Source organism: Sander vitreus, chromosome 6 (genome assembly GCF_031162955.1).
Source record: "Sander vitreus isolate 19-12246 chromosome 6, sanVit1, whole genome shotgun sequence".
NCBI classification, from domain to species: Eukaryota; Metazoa; Chordata; class Actinopteri; order Perciformes; family Percidae; genus Sander; species Sander vitreus.
The window spans coordinates 30,727,053-30,740,722 of NC_135860.1; the positions used below are offsets into that span (position 1 = coordinate 30,727,053).

At 40.9% G+C, this 13,670-nt stretch overlaps 1 protein-coding gene across 2 annotated transcripts; it reads right to left on the reverse strand.

Moving 5' to 3' along the window:
• Positions 1 to 11,950: 11,950 nt before the first annotated feature.
• Positions 11,951 to 13,093, reverse strand: pou3f2b (POU class 3 homeobox 2b). Of its 2 annotated transcripts, XM_078251948.1 has the most exons (2): positions 12,650 to 13,093; positions 11,951 to 12,619 (listed from the first exon to the last, which is right to left on the reverse strand). In XM_078251948.1, exons 1-2 carry the CDS (start codon positions 13,091 to 13,093, stop codon positions 11,951 to 11,953), a joined length of 1,113 nt encoding a protein of 370 aa, XP_078108074.1. The 2 variants fall into 2 exon arrangements, with proteins under 2 accessions (XP_078108074.1, XP_078108073.1); XM_078251947.1 differs by having other exon boundaries at positions 11,951 to 13,093.
• Positions 13,094 to 13,670: the final 577 nt, after the last annotated feature.

Here is a 13,670-nt window from a genome sequence, read left to right on the forward strand (position 1 = left end):
TATATTGTGGCCCTGTAATGTGCCCTAATGACGGAGAACGAGGCGGCCTCGGCTGAAGTATTAATTTGGACTGCCTCCCCAATGATTATTCCTCAGCCAACAACACCACTGCTGCTGCTGTGCGCGAGTACGGATAGAAACGTGATTCATGGAGGCTTTCCGCTTTGTGCTACGGCTTGATTTCTTGCTGTCACGCCACTCTATAAGGCTGTGATATATCCAGGGGGGGTCCACAGCAATTAGTTCAGCTTTTTATTTGTCTTTCAAGAGCTGACAAACGAAGCTTGATGAATCTGCAGGGGGAATATATGGATGGAAATATTGTGCCTGAATAATAAATCCAGCATTAAAATGTAAACATGGGAAGGGTTAGGGGGGGCTGGCACAAGGTCGCCCTATGCTTCCTTCATTTCTTTTTCTTTCTTTTCCTCTCTATCTACAAACCACCAGTGGTGGAAGAAGTATTCAGATACTTTACTTAAGTATAAGTACTAATACCACGCTGTGCAAATACTCTGTTACAGTACAAGTCCCACATTGAAAATGTTACTTACAGTAAGTAAACATATTCAAGTATCATTAGGAAAATGTACTTAAAGTATTAAAAGTAAAAGTACTCAGAGCAGAAAAATCCTCACATTTTAGAAACTGGAAACGATCAAAACTGTTCTGTTTAAACGGCTGATCATATCGGCTGGACTTGTACTTTTTATATTGCTCGGTTTAATGTACTGTAAAATAAAACATTGTATATAACTGCATGTGTTTTGTGTGCAAACATCTTAATGTGTAGTAACTAGTAACTAGTAACTAAAGCTGTCAGGTTAATGTAGGGAATAAAAAGTACAATATTTCTCTCTGAAATGTAGCGGAGTAGCCTAGAAGTAGAAAGTGGCATGAAAAGAAAAGACTCAAGTAAAGAACAAGTACCTCAAATTTGTACTTAAAGTGCTCATTTTATGCTCATTTTCAGGTTCATAATTGTATTTAGAGGTTGTACCAGAATAGGTTTATGTGGTTTAATTTTTAGAAAACACCATATTTTTGTTGTACTGCACATTGCTGCAGCTCCTCTTTTCACCCTGTGTGTTGAGCTCTCTGTTTTAGCTACAGAGTGAGACATCTCACTTCTGTTCCATCTTTGTTGGGAGTTGTACATGCTCAGTACCTAGGTAAGGACTACTAGCCAGTCAGAAGCAGAGTATGAGGGCGTGCCCTGACAGTACCTAGGTAAGGACTACTAGCCAGTCAGAAGCAGAGTATGAGGGCGTGCCCTGACAGTACCTAGGTAAGGACTACTAGCCAGTCAGAAGCAGAGTATGAGGGCGTGCCCTGACAGTACCTAGGTAAGGACTACTAGCCAGTCAGAAGCAGAGTATGAGGGCGTGCCATGCTAGCAGCTAGGCGAACATTATAACGTGTGTTACAAAGTGACCACGTTTGTCTCTGAAGTAAAGGCTGGACTTTGTCTACTGGACTTTGGGCTTTTTCACTTTGTAAACCTGTAACATGCACAAAAATATATATAACACAACAAAGGAAAGGGAAAAGGCCAAAAAGCATAATATGAGCACTTTAAGTACAGTACTAAAGTAAATGTACTTAGTTACATTCCACCACTGCAAACCACATGAGTGACACTAGAACATACCTTGACAAATATGGCAGCGCCCCGCCGGTGCAGTAACAGTCTTGTGTTCAGTATGACACATGTTGTGGTGTGCGTCCTCGGGCTGGGACTCGACAGGTCCCAGACCTGCCTGAGGGAGGCCTCACTGTGATACCCATCATTATGTGGCTTGGTGTTCCTTCTCTAGTTTCTCCACTCAGACTCTAATAATGAAGACATCCCTGTCAGTCCTTGCACTGCTGTGTCTAAAGCTTATTATTTATGTTTTTGAGGATATTGAGAATGTCAGCGCTGAGTCCCTTAAATCCATCTGAATACTATAATCCATAGGTAGCTTTTTGATGGGCGATGTTTCTTTGGCCAAGTCAGAATCCATGAGGATTTTCATTTGTAAACTTTTTTCGAACTGTGATACCCTGGTGTAATTACAGACAATTCGTCGCCCTGATCATATGCTAGTGGTGCAGATAGTGCCAGTGTTTCTCAAAATGAAGACGGGGTGTCTCATAACACTCACAACAAGTCATTGCTTGTCCTTTTTGCTTAAAAGTTGTTCTTTTTGAAGGCAAAGAATACATTTTGCAGACATTTTTTCAATAGAGGCTCCCTACCTTGTTGGCTTGTGACCCTTTAAACTGAACCTTTACTTACATACTACATACTATACTATGACTATTTAATCGCTTTTTTCGACTTTTTTGACTCGATTTTATGACTATTTTCGATAAACTATACTATTTATATATACAAATTTTTTCGTCATATTATAGTATGACTCTTTTCTGACATACTATACTATGACTTTTTTTTATCACTTTTTTCAACGTACTATACTATGTCAATGGCTTTTTTCGACATACTATTCTATTACTGTTTTCAACATACTCTGTATAGTGGTAAAATGGCTTAGTTGTTAAGACTGCTTCAGTTGGTACTAGTAAGTACACTTTGTAGACTTTTGCCCTTGGTTCAATTCCCTGCCTGGGCTGGACCTCTTTGTGTGGAGTTTGCCTGTTTTTCCAGACTTTCTTTGACGTAATATCACTTTTTCGACATACTATACTATGACTTTTTTCACCGTACTATACAATGACTTTTTTAATGGCTTTTTTCACCATACTATGCTATTTCTGTTTTCAACATGCTCTTTTGAATGGTACAATGGCTCAGTGGTTAAGACTGCTTCAAGTAACACCCCCTGATATGCTGTGCAGACTCTGACCTCTGGTTCAAGTCCCTCTCTGTGCTATTACTTCAATGCTTTTTTCCGACATACTGTACTATGACTTTTTTCAACATACTATTCTACGACTTCTTTATCACTTTTTTCGATATACTATACTAAGACTTTTTTATGACTGGGCACTTACTTTGGAGTTTGCATGTTCTTCCAGACTCTTTGGCATAATATACTATGACTTTTTTGGACATACTGAACCTCTGTACTTTTTTTTGATATGTCTTTTTTATCACTTTTTTCAACATACTGTACTATGACTTTTTTCAACATTCTATACTATGATATTTTTCAAAATACTAAACTATGTCTATTTTATCACTTTTTTCAACATACTATACTATGCCTTTTTTTCCCCGACATACCATACTATGATTTTTTAATGGCTTTAATGACTTTTTAATACTTGAAGTACATTTCCCTGATGATATGTACATACTTTTACTTAAGTAACATTTTCAATACAGGACTTGTAACAGAGTGTGTTTACAGTGTGGTATTAGTACTTTTACTCAAGTAAAGGATCTAATACGTCTTCCACCACTGGTGTAAACGCTAATGACCGCTGTCCATCTAAAGCTTCCTGTTCTCTCAGCAGCCTTGAACAGAGCCGTTCAGAGGCTCCTGGGCGTTGTCACAGAGGATGTGGCACAGACGCTGTATGGGATGGCCTTGCTGAGAGATGAGCATGTTTCACAAACAGGCCGAGCAATTATAGCCTGAATAATTATTCGCTGAAGGGGAGACACGATTCGCCCCACTGATCAGCAAAGTTCATGTGAAGTTATAATTAAACAATAACTCGTTTACAAATGAACGCACACGCGCATTTGTGTACTTAAGTGTGCAAAGTGTAATTAGCTGCGATGCATCTGAGCGAGATTGAAGAACAACAATGTCAAATGGTGGAATTATGTTCTGCTCATGAGCTTGTATCACTGTTATCTGTGTGCTGCGGGGAGGAGGGGGTGAGGGTGGGGGGGGGGGGCAGAGAGAGAAAGACATTGAATGAGTGACTGAAGGCGGATTCATCTTCACACGATTCAGACATGGACGTGATGTTTGACAGGGAAACTTTGTACAGAGACATTAGATTAAGATCTCTGGGTAAATAAAGTTAGCCACAGAAACATTTTCAAAATTCTTTTTTTTTTTTTAATAACCAGGAAATCATATTGAAACATTATGTTGTTACACACGATGTTAAATGACATTATGTGATCTGAGTAAGATAATGTTAATGTTGTTCAGACAGGGATATAGCTGCCTGTTGTTCAATGACGCTTTCTCTCTCTCTTTTTTTAGTGACAGGGCTGAATGTGCTGAGTCAGCATTTAACCATGTCTTGACCCCAGAAAGAATACTGTATGTCCCACTTCATCACCTATTGCTGGAGGCACTTGCTCTGCACCTCTGTCACTGACAAAAAAAAATATGTTGCCGATCAACAGCTCCAAAATTAAACTCACAGAGGAGGCCTTTTTAAATGTCAGATGGATAGGGAGAAAAAAAGGGTAAGAGTAAGAGTATAGTAATCCTGATAAAAGTGGGAGTAAAAGACACTTGAAACTGATGGAGCTGATAGCCTGCATGATGCTGTCAGTTTGCCTGAATGGGCTTTACAGGCTGAGATGTCCTTTTAACATTCAGCTTTTGATTTTCTCAGCAGCACTTTGTAACAACACTCACACATCTGCAAGGCTGAGATGTTGAGTTTGGTAAAAGGTCTGTAAAACCAGCATATGGCTTATTGTGATTATCTTGATACAGCTACATGTTTACTGTTGAGTCTGGGGCTGCAATTAACTAATCATTTTTGTTGTTGATTCATCTGTCAATTATTTTTTTCTTGGAATTGTTTAGTCTATTAAAATGCCAATAGCATTAACTTTGACTGTGTTCTAATCGAGTGACACTGACAGTGTGACAGTACCAGGACCCTGAAACTGAAGCAGCTACATGGAATTCAGCCATCATTCATTTTTATTATTCACAGTGACATGTCAAATGTCTTCCGTGGAAAAGGGCTATTACTTGTTTTCTCTGGCCAATGGTCCAAAACTGAAAAAAATGTCAAAGTGACAAAAAAATAAACCTTCTGATTTGAGAAGCTGGAGCTGCAAATGTTTTTGTTTGACAGATGACTTAACCATTTGACGGTCTTTGCTGCTGTTTGGTAGAACACATGACTTGGGATGCCTTGTTGAGAAAGGTGTTGTACTTCATGCACCTGGAACTCAGTAAAAAAAAACTCTGCAGCTTTCTGAACTTATCAGGTGGCGTCCATCCAGGAAATTGAAGTTTTTAATTTTACAGAGTTGACTGAACAGAATGATATAAATAAATACCCCCATACTGATAACGTGTGAAAACATGCTCTACCAATAAGTTCACATTGCTTCCCAAAACTGCCATTGAACACAAAGTTTTCATAAACAGTTGTCGTCTGTTGCACTACGACCATGACACACCCTCTCATAGAGCACCTCACCATGCATACTGAATCACAGGGTCAGTCCCTGCCCTGTCACTGCAAGCCTCTCCTGCTTATACAGCCCTTAGTTCATTCATGTGGATTTTTTATTTAGTATCTTTTCTTTTATGGTCCATATTATTCATGTGGATTTGTTATTCTATCATCCTGTTTATGATGTATGTGTATGTTGTGTATGTTGTGTGTGATGTCTTCAAGCTACTGGGACCTTGAATTTCCCCTTGGGGATCAATAAAGTATCTATCTATCTATCTATCTATCTATCTATCTATCTATCTATCTATCTATCTATCTATCTATCTAATCAATCTAATGTTATTCCATTGTACATTTATTGATATTATTATAGAAGGTAATCCATCGCCCCGACAGATGAGCAGGTCTGATCTAGTTCTATAAACGACATTTTACATTTTTCTTGTTTTTCATATAAATTAGTTATTTATTTATTTATTCATTCATTTTGAATAGGCCTATGTTTCATGTTCATGTTGTATGTACAGTAAGCTATTTCATTTATTGTGTTTTACACTATGCTCTCGTCCATAAAAAGAGATATGTGTTATTAAAACTCTGTTTTATTTCATTTAAATTAAAACAAAAGTATCCAGATTGTTGAAAGTGTAATGTTAGTGTAAACGGAGGAACTAAATAGATCTTATAAATATATATTTTTTCTTTTGGGTGGGACCATTTAAGGGCTTAACAATTAATCAGTTATAAAAAAAAAATGGTTGACAAATGTCTGAATATCAACTCGTAGATTAATTAATTCATTATTTCCAATTTGAGCCAATAATAAGAAAGAAATCAATATGAAAATATGAATAATTCCCCCTATAATAGGATCTACGGGGACTTTAAGTGGTGTGTGTGTGTGTGTGTGTGTGTGTGTGTTGCATGAAGTATGAGCAAGTGTAATTTAGTTCTACAAAGACCTATGACCCTGACCTTATTGTATGCTATTTTTAATATCCTAATATAATAATACTATAAAAAGTAGTATGTATTTGACTAATGTTGTTGTAAATGCCTCTGCTATTTTTCTCACATGTATTATATAATGACACAATGCTTCTACATCTCCATCTGACAACAAACCTCACCTTATATTACATATTTCTGCCATAAGGTCATGATTTATCATAGCCTACATGAATATTTAACAGATTTTTTCGACTCACCCTCGGGTCATGCTGACCTTATTCAGACTCCTGGAACACATTACAACACCTTCTTAAAATCAACTCAATTGTGCCTCTTGGACAATTTAGAAATCTGGTTTTAAACCTGCAAACTTCCACTTGTAGGCTAACTGCTTTAAAATAGTTGGATTTTCTTTGGCATCCTTATTATCCCAAATCATTTTACAATTCTGAATGTTTTCTTGTCTTTCTATGTTTCTTACGAATGCATTTTCTGTGTTCTGTTTTTGTCTTTGTAATCTGACTCGATGACATTGAAAAGGAGGGTCGCCCCTCAATGATCTCTCGAGGAGAAATAAAGGTTGAATGCTGCCGTCACTAGATGGCGTTAGAACACCGAGCATCCCCCTCTCTGTTTCTCCACAGCTCAGCACCACAACAGTGGTGCGTGTGTGTGTGTGTGTGTGTGTGTGTGTGTGTGTGTGTGTGTGTGTGTGTGTGTGTGTGTGTGTGTGTGTTCTTGTTTAACTATACTAGTGGGGTCTAAAAACCAGGAATACAGTATACTTGTGTGTCCCGACAGCTTTGTGGGGCCAAAATGCTGGACCCCACAAGTTTAAAGGTCTGTTTGAGTTAAGACTTGGTTTTAGGATTAGGGTTAGAATTAGGTTATGGTTAGGGTGAGGGTAAGGGTTAAGGTTAGGCATTTAGTTGTGATTGTTAAGGTTAGGGTAAGGGGCTAGGGAATGCATTATGTCAATGACGAGTCCCCACAAAGATAGTGAAACGCACTATATGTGTGTGTGTGTGTGTGTGTGTGTGTGTGTGTGTGTGTGTGTGTGTGTGTGTGTGTGTGTGTGTGTGTGTGTGTGTGTGTGTGTGTGTGTGTGTGTGTGTGTGTGTGTGTGTGTCTTCCCTGGGAGCCTAATGGGAAATTTCAAGTCACCTAAATAAAAAGGAAGGTGTAATTAACGCGACGAGCTATTAATTGCATCTGCTAGAGAGCGGATGAAGGGCACGAGGGCGCACTTTTTTTTTGGATTACTGGGCTCCACAGAAGTCTACTTCAGAGATCAGAAGAGAGAAGGCTTTATTTCAGGGTGTCGTTTCGTGCCAGGCATCCAAATGGCAAATGGCAGGTCAAACGGCGAGCGATGATAGCTAATGCAGACAGGGACATCTTTTATTTCCCTGCACCAACTACAAGCATTGGGTTTTCGATCTGTAACATATAGGCTACTGCATCTCAGAGGGATAACATCCACTGTGCTCATTATCCCATATAGAAGTCGATTAACCATATGGCCGTTGATTAAATAGTCCAATAAGGTCAGTCAAAATTCACTTTTGAATAAGAAAACACAGACTCCACTCCACTGGGTATTCTGGAAATATTACGGTTCATTTTTCATAATGGAAAGACGCTACTTTTATGTCATTATTCTGTCCAAAAATAAACAATAAATAACATCTGTAACTACAGACTATGGTTGGATAATCACACTAAAAGCCACAACAGGAATTAGTTCATAGCACTAAAAGGGTCTGTTACGTTTATTGTCTTCATTCAGTGGATAAACGAAATAAATGAGCACCCTACTTTTTTTTTTGTTTATGATCAGATTAATCGGTCAACGCCATCAATAACCGATCAGCTATATATTCCTATAGTCGATCCTCTTGGTTGGCTCAGTAACGCTGAGGGAAATCTCCCTCTCAGTGCATCCATACAGGCTCATCTGTTCACGCATCTGCACACATCGAGCTGCAGCTTGTGGAGTGAAATGGAGAAGAAACCGATTGTAATTAATAGTATTATGACAACCACAGAGGGCAACGCATTTTACTTTTTTTTGTTTTTGTTTGTAGTTAAGCAGGACGTGGCAGGGAAATAGCATCTTTGCGTTGTAGCTGTACAAATATCACCCACACGTGTTTCTATGGCAATATTATAGAGAAATGACATAGCATAGTGAATAGGAGAATGCCATCAGGCTCACCACTGTCAATATCAGTCCCTACAGAAATGTTAGAGTGGAGTTTTCTGGTAAGCACTCTTGTTTTTAATCCATTGATCCAGAACCTTTTGTTTTGATGGGACAAAATAAAAACCAGAAGTTCTGTTTAAATACAGGAAACCTGTGTTTAAGTGTCACTTAAATGCTATGATGCGTTTAAAGTCTGGGTTGTTTAAACCTTCAGTTTAAAGTGACCGAGATTAATAGCCAAAAATGTCCAAAACAATGCAGTTTTTTTGTCTTGTGTTGTGGACACAGCTGTAGAACAAAACCATCTGAGACCAGGAACAGTGAAATGATGGTGAATAAAACAAGTTTGTGAATTTTAGGGATTATAGGCTACATTTTTAAATGCTTCACATCTTTGTTTTAATACCATGTGAGACATACTCTAGATGCTTCTTTTTGTTGTTGTTGTCCACAACAGTGTGAGTGTGCAACAGAGAAAGTGAAACCTCTAGCTCCAAATAAAAACAGAGCAGTGAAATCAAAATATGACCATGTTGGTCCTCTTTCAAACCCTCCTAAGGACCAGTATCGGTCCTCGGACCCCACTTTGGAAAGCCCTAATTTAACCCCTTTTCACATGGAAGCTGTGCTTCTCCCAGCCAAAGCCAGTCGATTTGAAAGCAGCCTGGGGCAGAAACAACACATCATCGGCTCACAATCTTCCATTCATCAAGCCTGATTCCCTCTCAACCATGAATTCCACCCAAACCAATGAGCTCAAAGCAAGACGCGTATATTATTATTATTATTTTTTTTAACACCGCAGATGTCAGGCAGATAGTGAACTCACAGCAGCAGTCTTGGATTGATTGGGGGGGGGAGAGAGAGAGAGAGAGAGAGAAAAAAACATATAGCCTCGACGTTGGAAAAAAGCTGTTTAATATCAACCCCATTATTTAAAAATGTGCAAGTCCGTTGTGTGTCCAGTGATGTAACACCTACAGGTATTGATCACCTCTGCTTTATCTACCCCAAGTTCATCCAGTGAATATGACATATAGCCCCCCCCAAAAAAATAAAAAAAATTAAAATAAAAACCAAACAAAAAAAAACAACAACCCCAAAACCACTCGTTTAACAAGCAAACAAAAGGACAAGAAAACAGCGTCGGATTGCTACAGGTCGACATCCCACAATTTGAATTTCCAGTGAATTATGAGTTGGATCGATTCATTAAAGCTACTGAGGAAAGATTTCAACGCCATGGCGGTTTCTGCGTGTTGTTATTTTTTTTTGCAGGAGAAAACATACATCAGGAATGGTAAAAAGAAAAGATGTTTCCACATGACAGGAGAATAAAAAAATAGTCCCTGGATATCTGTTTTTGCATAAAACGAAAAAGCAAGCTGTACGGAGAAAAGATGTACTATATACATTTAGCTGTGACGGTTTTAGGCTGTGGCAATCCCGCTGAAAAATCCCAAATATGTCTTTCTTCTTCCCTACAAAACAAAAGCCTCCACGGTGTCATTTCATATATATCTCGCACTTTGTGTCATCTATAAAAAAAAAAAAGCCATCGTATAATAAATTACAATCTCATAAACAATGCTGAAAAATAAAATATAAATGTCTACGAGCAATTTCCCCCATGTAATAAAGAAACATAGACGAAGTGGAACAAAATGGCTGAAAGGAAATGCATGGCAACGACCTTACAAACAAATTAAAATAATAAAATAGTAATAATAATGATAAGCATTATAATAATAATAATTTTGATCATATGCTGCAATTTTTGGAATGTGTTTTTGGGAAGAATTCTAAAGGCCTTAATATTATTTTTCTTCTCAAACACTAATCATGATGCTTATCTCCGTTTCTAACCTCTAGCTCTGATTCATTGTGGGAAATTGTCTACAACAATGTAATCGATTAATCAAAATTCACTCCTCGAAGCACTATACCTATATTTCGATTTGAAACACAATCTAATGTCATTTCAGAGCGGGCATCAAATGGCAAAAAACAGAAGTCCTTAGACAATTCAAACAAAATGAAATTGATTTCACATTAAAAAAATATTTAGACTGAAAATAGAATGCGCCACAAAATAAAATATTAAACCGTAAACGAGCATAATGTCGGCAACAAAATCAACTTTAAATAGCACACAAATACAAGGCAGTAGGAAGGCTATGATGAATGAGACTGGATTTTTTTTTTTTTTTTTTTTATACTCAACCTGTCTGTTTTTAAAAACATCAATCCAAAAAAGTGCCCCAGTGAAGAAAGAAAAACGGGAAAAAGAGAGATGAAGCCATGACTTTTAAAGTTATACAATATTTACAAAAGTGGATCCAAATGTTCTGTGAGAGTTGGTGACGTATATTTTCTGTATAGATATCTATATCTATAGCCCATCCTGTTGTGGAAAAGTGCCAGATAATCCAATCAGTCGCCACGGAGCCCTTCCTGAAGCTGGGAGACTCTGAGGGGGGGGGGGACGACGACGACGACGACGACGCTTGTTTTGTGAAAAATATAATGAAAGTTTTGTTACTGCTGCCTGACTGATGACAGAGATCATAATACACTTTTTATTTACCACATCACTAAGGCCAATTACTGAATGGTTTAGCCTGTGAGCTGCACAAATATAGCCTAATAATAATAATAATAATAATAATAACAATAATAATAGGCTAATACAAATTATAATAGTAATACTCTGTGTCCATAACTAAACCCTGACCTCTGTCCTCACAGAATAAATAAGAGCTGAATGGCCTGCAGTGTTTTGAATGCAGAGCGGCTCTGTGCTGCCTGCCTGGCAGACAGATGGGACTCAGGCGATGCTCACCCTCAGCTGGACTCCACTGGACTGGGGCTGCAGCCTTTACTGGCCTCCAGTTTACTCCATTAACGCACCTCCTTTGACCCCCCCTGCACCACCCACCCATCACAGCTGGACGCACAATTTAGGGCTACAAAACTAAACGCCTTTGTATTTGCTTTCCCTTTTACGCACAGCAAGAAAGAGAGAAAAAAAAAACGTGTTTTGTGATTTGATATAAAAGTGGCGAATGAAAAACCATTCAACTATGCTTTTTTGTCTATCCCTCCTCCCGACCCTTCCCTCTTCTTCTTTTTCAAGTATAATTTCAATACACAATAGGGGCTACACCTTGAAACTGCGTCGACTGGAGTCACAGTGCTGGGCATGTATCCTCGGAGAACACAACACAGGCTTCTGTTCCTTTAGCTCTGCACGGGAGAGGAAAACAAAAATGTCCTGTCCTCCCCTCACTCATTTTCCATTCCTCAGATATTCACTGCAGATATTGTGTCAGTACTCACTGCAATCTATTATACATAAAACACCCACTATAGCGTTTCATAGTTCAGTGATTTATATATAACCTTGGGGATAAATAAAAAGGAGAAACATGTCCTGGAGGAGCGCTCCGGCAGAGTTCATTGGACCGGGGTCTGGACCCCGTGGTGCGGCGGCGTGTCCCCGTACACATCCTCGCTCCCCGGCAGAGCTCCTCCGGGAGGGGTCATGCGTTTCTCCTTCTGTCTCCTGTTACAAAACCAAACCCTGACCACTTCTTTCTCCAGGTGCAGACTGTCCGCCAGGCCGATTATTTCCGACGCTGCCGGTTTAGGACACTTCAAAAAATGGCTCTCCAGAGCTCCCTTTACGCTTACCTCGATTGAAGTCCGTTTTTTCCTTTTCCTCCCCTGCGCCGCGATTTTGTCCAGGCTGGTCGGGCTTCCCGAGGTGGAGTCCGCCTCCTCCAACCACTTGTTCAACAGAGGCTTCAGCTTGCACATGTTTTTGAAGCTGAGCTGCAGGGCCTCAAACCTGCATATGGTGGTCTGGGAAAACACATTTCCGTACAGGGTCCCCAGGGCGAGTCCCACGTCCGCCTGCGTGAAGCCCAGCTTGATCCTCCGCTGCTTGAACTGCTTGGCGAACTGCTCCAGGTCGTCCGAGGTCGGCGTATCCTCGTCCGAATGGTCGTGGTGGCTCTGCGGCCGGTGCTGGTGCTGATGCTGGGACGGAGGGTGGCCGTGATCGCTGAGGTGCGGGCTGTGGTGCTCGTCGTGGCTGTCTCTTAGGTTGTGGTGGTGCATCCCCTGCCCGCTGCCCGGGATTAGCCCGTTAACGCCGAAACCCGGCTGGGAGTAGATAAGGCTTTGGCCGTTCGTAGTAGCCATGCTCGGTATGTGCGCCGCGGTGGTGGTTCTCCACGCCCGGCCGTCGTGGTGGTTCCCGTGCGTCTGGTGCACCAGGTGGGGCCGCGACTGGTGCTGCAGGTTGCTGCTGGAGTTGTGCATCTCGTCCCTGGCGCCCTGCACCGCGGGTTTGATGTCCTGCTCCGCGCCGAGCGGGCTGGAGGACCACGGGGCTCCCTCTCCGTGGGACAGCGCCGTGATCCACTGGTGTGCGTGGCTGAGCGTGTGGCTGTTGCTCTGCAGCTGGTAGTCGCCCTGCAACAGGCTTTGCGCGTCCCGGTACGCTGTGGCTTGCTGCATGCTGCCGGGCTCCGAGTGCACGATGGATGCGCTGGAGGTGAGGATGTTGTAGTGGTTAGACGCTGCGGTCGCCATGACTCTCGGAGCCGGACTGGTCGCTCTGATTAAAGGAAGCTCGCATTTGACAGATCCTCTCCTGCCCACAGGCGGCTCTCAGGCGCTCTGCCAAGTGGACGCAGAGGCGCACCTGGACTCCGCCACGCCTCCGCCGCTCATTGGACGCCAAAGGATGATGGACGTGGTAACCAAGGGCAACGACGCAGTGATTGGCTGCGGGGAAGTCTCACCAAACACTACTCTCTTTGTTGGAGGTGCGAGTTGAGGCTGCCGCGGAAGCGGAGAGCCGGAGTGCAGCATGGGGAGACGGAGCACCGGGATCAGCAGTGCAACTGTAAGATACAGTGGATTTACTTTGATAATCATGTTCTATCAAGACTCAGGCTCAGGCTAGTTTAGATCCAGGGGACCAGGGTGTTAACCAAGATTAATACCAAATCTGTCTTGTGTAGGATATACAATTGTAAAAAGGGGTAAATGTTGTTATTTCTTGACTGTAATTCTCCGCACATCTATGATATTAAATGTTGTTATGGAGACGTGTGTGTAAAATCCTAATTTAATTAGGCGATGTAAACCTTTTCACTGCAGCAGC